Source organism: Psittacula echo (assembly GCF_963264785.1).
Source record: "Psittacula echo genome assembly, chromosome: 2".
Classification (NCBI taxonomy): Eukaryota; Metazoa; Chordata; class Aves; order Psittaciformes; family Psittacidae; genus Psittacula; species Psittacula echo.
The window spans coordinates 55665372-55678387 of NC_137737.1; the positions used below are offsets into that span (position 1 = coordinate 55665372).

At 40.5% G+C, this 13016-nt stretch overlaps 1 protein-coding gene across 1 annotated transcript in view; it reads right to left on the minus strand.

Moving 5' to 3' along the window:
* DLEC1 (DLEC1 cilia and flagella associated protein) overlaps positions 1-13016 on the minus strand; it is a gene marked incomplete at both ends in the record, with an annotated part of 39963 nt that overhangs the window by 9471 nt on the left and 17476 nt on the right. Inside the window, 12 exons of the mRNA XM_080609635.1 lie at positions 322-456; positions 1467-1681; positions 2505-2575; positions 3527-3630; positions 4149-4300; positions 5519-5586; positions 6057-6242; positions 7262-7392; positions 8960-9070; positions 10497-10650; positions 10899-11038; positions 12830-12988. Coding sequence (XP_080465761.1) covers positions 322-456; positions 1467-1681; positions 2505-2575; positions 3527-3630; positions 4149-4300; positions 5519-5586; positions 6057-6242; positions 7262-7392; positions 8960-9070; positions 10497-10650; positions 10899-11038; positions 12830-12988 — 1626 coding nt within the window. The remainder of the gene's footprint in view (positions 1-321; positions 457-1466; positions 1682-2504; positions 2576-3526; positions 3631-4148; positions 4301-5518; positions 5587-6056; positions 6243-7261; positions 7393-8959; positions 9071-10496; positions 10651-10898; positions 11039-12829; positions 12989-13016) is intronic.

Sequence of the window (13016 nt, forward strand, 5' to 3'; positions counted from 1 at the left end):
TGCCTCTCACCAAATGCCACACATTTCACCAAGGCAACCCAAGTAAGAGGACTAGAGATGCCACTCTAGAGTGCCTAGTACAACTGAACACTTAATTCCAGTCATCAGTTAACGGCTCAAATGTAGGTAGGACACTTTCTTTTCTCTGTTGACTTTGAAAACTCTTCTCATGGTCATCTTCAAGATCCCAAAGCCTCCTAGCCTACTGTTTCACTGTTTAGTAGCCTCTACCTCAAACCAATGCTACCTCCTCCTCCTCTGTCTCTTCTGTCCTGCAGAAAATATGCTAAATCTTAGCATAAAGGAAGTGTAAAATCTTACTATCTGTCTTGGAGTAATGGAGTAGGGGCTGTCTGCAGGAACCCCTTCATGAGGTCGTACAAGTACAGAGACGAGTTTCTGCACTGTGGGTCCTTGGGTGATGGTTTCATTCTCTTTGCTGTCAGAGCCTGAACACTGCAGGGACACAAGGGTGGGGAATGGTTAAAACTGTTACGCTGCAAAATAGGAATTTGAGTGAACAGGGAACTGCTGCACTAGTCAGTAAGCATGGCCAGCTTCAGCTTCCTTCTTTCTGGCACAAAAGCTGGACATGTGGATGTGTCCTGTACATCAATTTTTTTCATGCATAGGTTTGCTGTCTTGAAACAGCTCCTGAACAACTTGGAAAACGTGCATGCCTGGGTCCTGTTCTCCCCAGAGAAGCACTCAGCTGTGTTGTCTCTGGCCAGTTATACAAACCAGCACTCTAGAGCAATAATGTTCCCTTGTTTCCCAAGAAAGGTTAGAGGTGTATTCAAAACAACTATGCCTTCTGAGCTGAAGCAGAGAAAATGAGATTTTAGTATCTTTTTTGTAAAGCTTTTTCCAGAGAAATACACATATCCTGCATGGTATCTTCTTGGCATTCCCAGCCCTTCAAGAAGGTAATTTGTCATATTATAATTAAACTTCACATGTAATGTTCTCTTAGAACATGGTAGCATCTAACAGAACCAATCCACTTTTAGCACTAGGGTAAATACCTCCATATCATTACCTGCAATTTGAACTTTGCAGGTTAGATTCTGCTCCCTGACTACCTCACACATTGACACCATAAAGTCCCCATAAGAATAGCAGAGCCAGATTAAGGAGTTTAAGTCACCCTAACACTTTCATGTAAAAGTGGCATTAGTTTTTCAAAGACAGTGTTTTAAGAAGTACCTCAGCAGCTTCTTTAGTAGTTCTAAGAGAAGCATAAGCTGAAGAGCTATTTGCTTACAGCTCATTCTGTAAACTGATTGCTAATACCAATGGCCATCTGCTCATGTATTGGTTTTTTTGAGTGTGAGAGGAGCTGCATTTCTTTTAACAATCCAGCTCTTAGTTACAAGTTATATCTCATGTTATTGTTTTCAACCTTTCATGCCAAGAAACCCATCATGTATCTCAGCAGCAGGATGAAAAACAGACTAACAGCTGACCTCATCGGTGGTTTGCAAAACTGGATAAATGCTTCCGCGGGGAATGGTAGACTGATCCAACTTTAACACGATCTCTGACTCTGAGGTGCTACCAGTTGATCCAGCCTCATTTTCATCTGTGTTAAGAGGAAAAGGATCTTCAAAGAACATTAACAGGTCCACTAGTTTGTTATCATCTTGTTCTTGGTTGTAAACTTTCCAGTCCAGTCGGATGTCTGAATTGAAAAGGAGAAAGGACAATTACTGGTCACTGAGAAGACTCATCTCTTAGCTGCATCAAGGAATGCATTTATGTCTAGCAACCAGATTTGTGTTGAAGCATATCTTAAGCTTTCCATTTTTGCTGTAAACTGAAAGGATTTAAGATCACGCGTACTGTGCTCTTCTTATGGCTTGGCCATGTAGGTCCTAACCTATACTGTTAATAACATTAAATAAATTATGAGCATTTTGTTTGTTAAGCAGATGTGTTTGGTAGCATTCAGGAAAAAAAAAAAAAGTGATTGATCTTTGCTCTGAAGAGTTTAATATCTCACTCAAGAAATGAAGGCTAAACACGGAAGAGCCAGATGATGCCACTAAGAAGCAGGTAGCACATCTGATTAACCAGGGTTAGTGCTGAGAGATTCACAAAAACAGGGTGGAAAATCCTGAATTGCCATTATTTCAAGGAGTGAAACCCCAGGCACATCCGGATTGGATGTGCCATTCCACAGTAACAAACACATGGAGTCAACTACGTATATTCTACTACACCCTGGCTGGAGCTTACCTGCTTTACGGTTACAGAACACAAACTAATATTCTTGGCAGTAATGCCATAATGATAAATACTACTATGGACATAAAGGCCTGACAACATGTATTATTGTTCTGTACTAAGTTAGAAAACAGCTTAGACACTCTTTTATATACTATTATTATTTTTACAAAACCTATCTTGATTAGGAAACAGGTAGGCCTGTTAATTAACATGTTAAGGGTCCTTCGATGACACCCTCTGGGTGTCAATGGTTGCCGTACAAAAGTCATTCTTACCAAAGGGAGTGGGATTGTTGAGCTGGACCCTCCGAAAGACAGGAGACCCTCCAGAGACATGAGTGCCAAACCTGAGGGGGGAAACCTTGCTGTCAGTACATGCAGAAAATAAGAGTGGATGGCTGAAATCATTAAAGATTTGTTTAACAGTGGAAACATCTGGCTGCATTGGCAGCCTGTTAAGAGTGGCTATCAGGTAAAGCATGGCATATACTGTGAAGTAGAGTATTATTTAATGTCTCTTTTTTTCCAGTTTCTTACTTGTCTCAGACTCTTCAATGTAAACACATGAAATCAGGCATATGAAACACCCTGGCAGTGGCAACAAATGGCTACATGACAGTTACCCATGTCAGACATTTCCAGGTGCAAAAAGGCATTGTTTTTTGGTTGTTTTTTCTTTTTTCTTTATGTTGAATATAGCTAAATCCATTTTCTATACCCCGACACAGAGCTGACATTGCAGATGCTCTTGGCTGCAGTATGACACTCAATGTTAACTCCTCTGAAGTCAGCAAGCAGTAGCCATACTGCATGGCAGCTGGCTGAGTGTGAAGTGTTCGTGGTCCCCATTAACCAACGCTTACCCTTTACCCAGATATGCAGGTGCAATTTGCTGTACAAGAGGGCTTAAACCTACACCTCTGCCCCTATTTACCTTTGGGGCTACATTTCTCCTGATCTATATAAAGGGGCAGGGAGAAATGAACTGTGGATGATGATGATAATAACTGCTACCATGTACCAGTTACTATCTCCACAGAATCAAGTGAGGCTGGACTGGGTGAACTTCTACAACTATAAGCCCAGAACAGTGATTGCTGGTAAACCTAAGAAGGCTTGTATGCAGATTCTTTTCTAATTGTGCTGGCAGAGCCAAGTGTATTTGTGTTATAGAAGCAGAAACTGTACTTTGACAGTCACTTTGCTAACCTCATTATATCACAAAAAGATGGGAACAGGTGTGTGTGTTGGCTATAGTCCAACCGTATTTAATTCTTAAACGGTAATTTGCACTATACCTGATTATAGGAGACTTTGTTTGTGGTCCTGTCAGCTGCAGGAAGATTGGACAGCCTTTCACAGTCATTTGCATAGGAATTAATTTAGGTTGTAAGTCTCCCACCTATTAAAAAAAGAATTGTTGCTATTAGAATCAAGATCAAACTTTAGTTCTGTGGTTAAAAATACATTTTGAAAAATTATTAGATTTTCAAATATTTTTTTATTGGTTCTTTTGACAATATCTAGTTCATACACTAATGAAAGCTCTTCTCAGCAGGAGACTGCATTTGTCAGCTTTCCTGTGGCTTTTCCATACAACACAATATATTACATTGGTAGAGCAGAGTAGTGCACTGGCCAGCTACCAAACAGATTTTATAAATCAAAACTGCTCCAGTCATTTTAAAGGCACATGAAAATCTCTCAAGAGATCAACACGTTACCCCAGAACTAAGCCACGCTCTGTAAGAGAAAACACTTGTCCCTTATTGAAGGTAGTGGTAGAGAAATATATACCCTAATTTTTACACAAGTCCCAACAAGCTGAAAGAGTATTTTTAACAGAAAGGAATCTGGAAAATATAATTGGTGTAAAATGTGCCATAGCAATTCTTCACTTAAAACTGAAGCCCCACCTACCTTACAGACAAGATCATCCCGGTACTCTCCCCACATATTGTTGTAAGCTGTTATTTCTACGATTAGATGCTGGAAGGCTTTCAGAGTTCCTGTGGAAGGTTGTATATGGAAAGCTACTCCCTTCCCATGAGAGAGCAGCGCTGTAGCAAACTCTGAAGGAGCATAGCAAAGAAGCATTTGATGACTTCTGAGGAAATGGAACAAAGTCTTTCAAAGAATATATAGGACCATATTTTTAGCTGGTGTTAATCAGCCTAACCTCACTGGCTTCAAAAAAACCCACCTGGGATCATTGACACAACCCACATTCATGCCATTTTACCCAAGCTCCCTTCTGCAGTGGGTCATAATCAGATTTTGGGAGTTAGTTCTCACACAGATTATTTTATAGGACTCCCTTTCAGCAGCCTGATCCAGGACTTTTTGGGATATGCAAGGGACTAAATGGTTACATGAAAACACCCTCAGTTTGAGAAAAATAAGCTAAAGCTTGTGCTAACTGGTTGTTCTGTTAGCAGCTGCCTGATTACCTCTGTGTGCTCTGCAACACAAAGAATGAATTACAAAGAGCAAAGCCTTTCCATATTCTGAGTCACCTAGCCTTATAAATCAATAAGATTGCATGGAATCTGTCAGAACAGCATTCTTCCAATAGTAAGTCCTAATTCAACAGCTGAAAAGCTCTGTCTTTGTAACAGATACCAAACACTATGGCAAGGTACCAATATGTCCAAGTTTTATTTTGGATACAGAACACACAACCACACATTATAGCATTTTTCTCCCACTTCCCCCCTCCCTGGGTCTCATGTGGCTCCAAATATTACTGTTTTTCAGTACAATGCATCAGAAATGATAGATGGGTTCTGCTGTATAGAACTGCTCTGTTCTTCCCCACAGCAGGGAAGGTATATGAAAGGGCTTGAGAGAGAAAAGTCTGCTGTGGTGGCATTGGAAGACTGTGTAGGAAAGAAATAGCCAAATGTTATGCATGTCATCCATACTGTGTGCTGAGAGCGATTCTGGGAGTGAACTATCACCAGAATCACTCATCTTTGTTCCAGTCTGCTGTTTTCAAGAAAAATAAGAGGAAAGAGAGGGAGAAAGATAGAGAGTGGGAGAGAGAAAGCAGCATTTTGGGGGTGGAGAGAGAGAAAAGAAGCAAGGGGAAGAGAGAAGTTGACCTAATGCTTGTGCAATGTGTGCTTTCAAACTCAATAATGCACTGAGGAACTAAGTCATTTAACAGTTGCAGACTTAGCCAGATACTTCCAGAATCAAATAATGTGACTGACACATTTAATGCTGAATACATTAGCCAGGTGGCTCTTGCCTTCTGTCCACCAAGGGATTAACAGCTATTACCCTACCTGACCGTGCTCTTCTGGCTGCATGTATTGAAATGGGTCCTCTTCTTTTCATCAAATAGCTTGAGGGGCTTAAAAAAATTAAAAAAGCCACTTGTGGGAGATGAGAAGGACTCTGCTAATGTAACAGCTCTACTTGACTCAAATTAGTGTCCATTATAACCTGAAGGATTGCCTGCAAGGCATTTTTTGACAGTAGCATCCTTAAGAGTGAATCAACCTGAGAGTTGTAAGACTCTGTTTATAATCTAACACAACAGAATCTTGGCCAGTGTAAACCAGCTTATGTCCATTGCCAATAAGAGTGTTCACCATTTGCACCAGCTAAATCTTCTGTCCTTGAATTGCAAACTGTTGGTTTCTGCAAGAAATCTCACCAACAGGTTTCATTACCACAGTCAGGGTAAGAGCTTAAAAAACCCCACCAGAACACTGCAGAAAGTGTATCTCATGACAGAGGCAATAGCACTCTATCCCAATTTCAGATTTAATCCAGACCTAAACTAGTATTGGAGTCATTATGCAGAAAAGCAAGACTTACGGGCAGAATCCTTGTTCTGGAGTAAGTGAATAGCCAGTGAAATATTCAGCTTCTAGCTTGAATGGAGCACTGATTCCAGTGTGGTTGGTAAGAATTAGCTGACGCTTTACTATGGCTTTGAATGCAACTTCAGATCCAAAGTCCAACAGAAGATCACACGGACTTTGTGGCATTTGTCTTTCATCACTGTCAGACAAAATTACATTCATATTAAAGCATAAGTCTTATTTTTTTATGCCACAGGTAATTTCGATAGTTTGAAAATGTGCAAGATGCAACATGATTGTGATGAAGCGTGTCTAAGGACCATGCAGCCTATGAATTTTGTCATCAGCATTTACTGCTTTTCATTTTTTCACTTCTATTCATGTAAAGATTTATTTTGGGTAAGATCTTTATCACATGTATAACATATGCCAACCTACCAAATTAAAGCCATTTTTGCTTATTTAACAATATATAAAGATAAGCATATTCCAAAAGACAGTAATGATGCTACATATCAGAGAAATAAAATAAAAATCAGTCACATATATCAAGGTAGAGTGAAGTATATTCATCTTTCTTTAACATCATGTCTCACAGTGTAACAACAAAACTTAATGGTACAAAATACAGGGTCTTGGGTATAATTCTGTAATTCTAAATTCACATCTAAGAGTTGAATTCGCAAACTTTTGGCATTACACAAAATAGCTGTTACGAACATGTGAGAGACTTCAGAGTCCTCACTCTTAAGTTACCAGGGAGAAAGGTAATTTTTCCTGCTGTTTATCCACAAAAGCATAACTTACCAGTTGCCGTGACAAGTGCCAGGAGCACAAGGGAGAACAGACACAAAACATGAACATGAGTTCCCCTAATGTGCAGTTGTGCTGTTGACTTCACACTGATCTATTATTCATGATTTAATGAATTCACAGTTGCTAATTTAATCTGTTTCAGTTAAACAGTGGGGAGCAGTGCTCTTCTCCAGTCTTCTCTTAGGCTTATGAAGATGATGAATTCAGCTAGGGTGTAAACCAAGTACCTTTTTTTCAAATGGGCACCTTCAGTGAATTTTCCCAGGACATTTTACTATCCTTGCTGCCTACAGCAGGAGGAGGAATGACGTTTACATATGTAAGTGTTTCCTCTCTCGCCATTGTATTTTTGTTTTAGGAAGAAGTAATTTTTGTTCACTTCAGGGCAAACCCTTGATTTACCTGGCAACTCCACTGTCAGAAGGTACTGCGTAGGTGACATGCAGTCCTTTTACTTCTCCACAAATGCTCAGAAAGAGGGGTTCAACCATATCTTCTATGCTACAGGAAAGGGCAAGGTCTTTCAGCTCACCCTGAAAGGCAAAGAGTCAAGTTTCCTTGCAAATGAAGCAAATGACACAGCGGACAGGCAGCTTTAAGAAACTTATTTAGAAAACGTGTATAAACTTCACTGGATTGAAACCAGAACTATAATAGAATTGGGAAAAGTTTTATTGAATTGTTTTAAGTGCATTTTTCTGCTAACATCAGAGTTGCTTAGAAAGCAGTACCAAGGTAAGAAAAGTTGTGGTTGTTTCTTGGCTTTGCACCCACATCAGTCTATAAGCCTAAAAGTGCTCCATTAGTGATTTTTGACACAATTCCCATATTGCAAGTGTTGAAGATCTAAGCATTAATTGCTTATGGTTATGCTTAAATAATCTTCCAAACTTAAGGTTTTATTTTTACCTGGGTTTAAAGCAGGACTTGTAGGATGAGTTATGTGTCCCAATCTCTGGCTAGTTCAACATTACTGTTTTCTTTTGCCTTATCAATATATGAATCAGTGCATCCTGCATAAAATTACGGACTGGGATTAAGCTCCCATTCAGATGTCTAAATGCTAACTCCCTAAATGTGAGCCCTTGAGTTCGTCTACAAAGATGAACTCCAAACATGAGCTCTAAATCTCCAGTGATTTATTAATGATACTTAGGCATCTAGCTCAGCTTTCTCATAGGTGCCTTGGATGGCATTCAGTTCTCCAACCACATGCGAAATGCCCTTTCAGATGTTCAGTGTGTCCTGTTGACCTTCCAGCTTTCTATGAAGAAGGCTTGCATTTACTGGGATTCTATGCCACATACACCAGACATGGGTATCTGGGATCTGCTAGGGCATATCTGATAGGACTGAACACCTACTTTTAAGCTAATAAATGAAACTTACATCTCCAGTAGCTGTAATGGGAACTAATACACCATACCTATAGGAAGCTCCTTTATTTAGTTGCATTAATTCAGGCCTATGGCTGAAGTCCTGAAGTTTTTAAACTCTGCAGTCTATGCCCTATTTTGCAGACTCTTAGTCCCATCAGCTCCTTTTAAATTTTCAAATGTCGAAATGTCCTAACCCCATCTGCATTCAGAAAACCAAATGCATTATAGATAAGAGTACACATCTCAAAAGACAAACAAACCCAAACAGGTTGGATGGAGCTTTGAGTAACCTGGTCTAGTGGAAAGTGTCCTTGCCCAAGGCAGTGGGCTTGGAACTAGATGGCCTTTAAGGTCCCTTCCAACTCAAATCATTCAATGATAATATCTACGCCAGTCTTCTCCATTTCATTTGGAATAAACCAAAGGAAGGATCTGTATGCTCCAAGAAAAAAAGATAAGCATTATAACTGAATAGGCATTCAAGAAAGCAAGAAAACAAGAACAGCTGAGAAACAAAGAGGGTAGAAAAATGCATACTCTGTGGACTGCGTTAATTCTTGTCTTCAACCATGGTACCTCTAAGCAAAGCAATTTCAGAGATATTGTACAGAAGAATTAGCATTATGTTTTGTATATAGAAATCCTTCCTTTTGCCAGATGGAGCCAAGATGAGAACGCCACTGTTGCTGTTTTGATAAAATAGCATCAGTTTTAAACCTACCAGGATGTTAGCTGACAGCTGTATGCAGAATTCTTTTTCTTCATTTGGGCCTAAGGTGCCACTGGCTGGGGAGACCGTGGCAGAGCAGAAAGCTGCCTGACTTCCAATGAGCTGCCAAACAGAAAGGACAGACATTCAGCTGACTGATTTTCTCTTCAGATCAAAGAGGACTATAAGACTGAGGTACTCTCAGGTTTAGGACACTTTCAGGTAGCAACATACATAGTGTATAGAGGCTTGCTTTACAATTCCCCTATGGTTAATAAAATCCTTATGCCTACATTCATTCCAAATGACTTCAGCTGCCCAAATGAGGCATCTGGGCTGGAAGCAGAGTCACTGCTCTTCCTCTCACTCACAAGCCTTTCCAGGGTGAAGTCAACACGTCTGGTATGGGAGGAGGATCCTAGAGATGCCCCATCTCTCTCAACTGACTGAAGAGGTGACCTACAAAGACAGTCCTGGTGACTAAGTGACTTAACTGCACATGGCATGAAGCCAGGAGTTACTGGGTTTCTCACACATTAACATCAGACACCATGTAAAATGCTGTGGATATTCCTCCTAGGCTCCATCTGTTACAAAGGTTTTCCTATAGGTCCTATATCATCCACATGCTCTGTTAGGACCCCTTGGGCACCTGAGGACATCCTGGATGGTGCTGAATGCTTTTATGTAGGCAACTGAGCTGAACCTTGGATGTCAGAGTAGATCTGAATAACCAAGGCACTGACAGTAAGATTCAGCTTACAAAGTCAATTAACTGTACGTGTAGTGGGTGCCAGCGTAGCCAACATACACCCCATTGGTATGTGCTAGAGAGCATTCTGCAGACCAAAGTAGGTGTCCATTTTCACAAATACTTCTCTGAACTCTACTGACTGTATAGATGCGATAGGATTCAGTTGCCTTAACACAGGCACAGAAGGTAGCCAAGCAATACATGCATGGCTGGCTGGTGTGACAGGACTCACAAGAGAACGCATTTCTTGAGAGAGACCTGGAGGTCAGGGGTAACACTCTGCAGCACCCAAAATGGCGCTAGACATACTTGTTCTGGTGACCAACTTCCTGTTGCGATTTCCACTGACTGAGAATAGAGTTCAGGTCACATCTTACATACTGATATTAAATTCTGGAGTCCTAATCTGAAAGCTGAATCCCACCCAGAATGTGAAACTTAAGCAAAACTTAGACACAATTCAAAAGCACCATTGTTTCTTTGCTCTACTAAATTCAATGCAAACCCTAAACTGCCATGGCACTTTGTCTAATACTCTGGCAGCTTACATCCTATTTCCCCTCACATTTCTGCTCACCCATTCTCGTGGGCATGATCCACAAACAGTAAGAGAACTGACATCAATCTTTCATCAAGGCTGGTCTCAAATTGAAGTTTTGCTCATAAGCAAGTAAGCAGCAATCATATTCAAAAGATAGACCACAAAAGCTTTTAAGAGTAGTCATTATTTGTATTTTGATAGAAATTACGATTTCCATCCCTGCTGTATACTTCATCCATCAGAAGAGCATTTACCTTTCCCCATAAGTATTTTGCTGGCAGCAGTCTCTGGTTAAAAAGTTTGCTGGTTGCTTTGGCAGGAACTCCAGTATAAATTTCAGTGAATACTAGATGACTAGATATCAGGCACACTTGGGGGGCCTGAACTTCAACAAAAACAGGAAGGTGACTGGAAATAAACACACAGATGGTCTATTGTTATTGCTAATGAGATGTGCTAGACATGCAACAGCATGCTGGAAAGAATGCTGATTACATTTATTTAGCAATATTAACGATTGGATAGTTCATTGATACACAACCCCACTCTGAGTTTCTGCTATGTATTTTTGTTTAAAGAGATAAAACTACCTAAAGTAAAAATCACATGTGAATCTCAAAAAGAAAACAAAGCAGAGCAACACTTTCCCCCCTTACCTTCCTTCTCCATTTTCTACCTCTAGCTCTAGTACTGTGTGGAGACGCTGGCACCTTAATGATGTGAACTGGACTGACACAGGGCATATACCCAAAGGAGGTATTTCTCCAGCAGATGGTTGAATGGTAAAGGGAGATACCTAGGAGAGGAGAGAGGAAACAGAAATGTCTTTGAGGTCTGCATAGCAAGTATAAAATGCTGAAGCCACACAATCTGATTGGGACTTGTATGTGTCTAGTTCTTCCTCAGACATATCCTTTCTCTCTGTCCCTGGAGTCCCATCTGGGTTGATTTCAGCAAGCACAGTGCTAACTTTGTGAAAACCTGGCTAGACAGGGAGGAAAACTTTGCTTCTATGGGGACAGCTAATAACAAAACAATGACCTAAGAGAAGTGTAGTCAGAGCGAAGGGCATAACAGCGGTACCTGTGCATGGAGTGAGGGGGAACGTGAAGGAGGAGCAGTCAGCAGCAGTCTCCTCCCAAGCAGAGGGGCTGAGCAGCAGCTATGCAAGGTGCCACAGGTTGGGAAGATTCTTGGACAGAAGGTCAAGGAAAGAAGTCTGGAGGAGAGGCAACAGAAGGAGCACCAGTGTGGGGTGGAGGCTAAAGAGGTTCAGGAAAGCAAAGAGGTAGCTCTTATGCAGGAGGAATGGAGCACTTGATTTATGAGCTCCACTGGAACATGGATGGGCTTTGGGATGACAAATTCAAGAGATAAAAGTCTAAAATCTCTCTGGGGTTCAGGGAATTGTTTGGAATGGCAGGGACAAAAGGAATAACAGTGAGAAGTAAGGGCTTGAGGACTGTGGGGACAGGGTCTACTCCAGAACACACCTATCCCTAATCAAGTAGTTCCGATTTTAATTGTTCTGGGGAAAAAGGGATAGACATACACACACACGTATTTTGCAAGGCTGCCATAACCACCATTCATAAATCTTTAAATTTGCCATCAGCTTTCGTCCAAAGTTGGGGAGATACCTACATGACACATAGAAAAGCAAACAAAGCTCAAGAAGTCATGGGGATACAGTACAACTTCTTGCAGGTTTCCAGATCCTGATGGCTGATAGAAGTTCCTGCTTAACAAGCTCCTCTGTCCATTGCAAAACCAACCAAAAAACCCAGAACATCTGAACAAGATCTAGACCCATTTTGCCATGAAGCAAGTGAATTCATTTCCTTTCATAGGTATGCCCACAAGCAGAATCTGGTCTTTCATTACAACAAAAAGCACTTACCTAGAATCTGAATTTCCTCACGCCCCTTTAATGCATAGCATCAAGGAGAAACCTAGCTACAAAGCTCACTTTCTTGTGTGTGTCACAAATAATCAAAAATACCCTCACTCAATTCTTTGCCATAAGTATTACCTTCAAGATGCTTAAGTTATTCAGTTATTTCATATGAAACAGTGGAATGAGCTGTTAGGTCAAAGACTGGAATGGACTGCATTTGACACATCATAGTCTAGGTAATACTAAACCATAGTTATAGTTTCATTGTGGTAAGAAGTTATTTGGGGACACACCTGCATATTTCAAAGCTATTGTTTAAAGCCAAAAGGCCCAATTCAGTAGGCGCTGAGATTCTTGTCCGAGATGTAGGTGTGCAGGAGAAGTGTTTAGCAGTCTCAGTTCTGATAAAGTTTTACCCTTTCATTTATACCAGTAGCAGCTGAAATCACTGTCATAGAGAAAACATTCCATGTCTCTTTGGATCAGGGGATTTGTAATAAATGGAAATATGGAAAATTTCAAAGAAACATTTAATCTCCAAAGAACTTATGCATTTATGGAACTATGCACATCCAGTTTCATAAGTCACAGAAACTATAAATTTTGATATCTGAAATGAGTATCACAACTCCTAAGTATAAGGAAGAAATAGCTAAAGAAGGAGCATAGCCAGCTGTAGTGGTGACTTACCTCTTCATTCCTTTCAGCTAGACAAACCTTACTTTCTTGCATACTCCATTGTGCTGGCAGCTGACACAGATTTTGAATCTTAAAGGTTTGTAACACACTCTCACCCTGCTTAATCAAACCTAACTGGAGTGATGGAACATCAATATGAAGAAGTGGACCCTAGGACACGAGGAAACAGATATCAGAA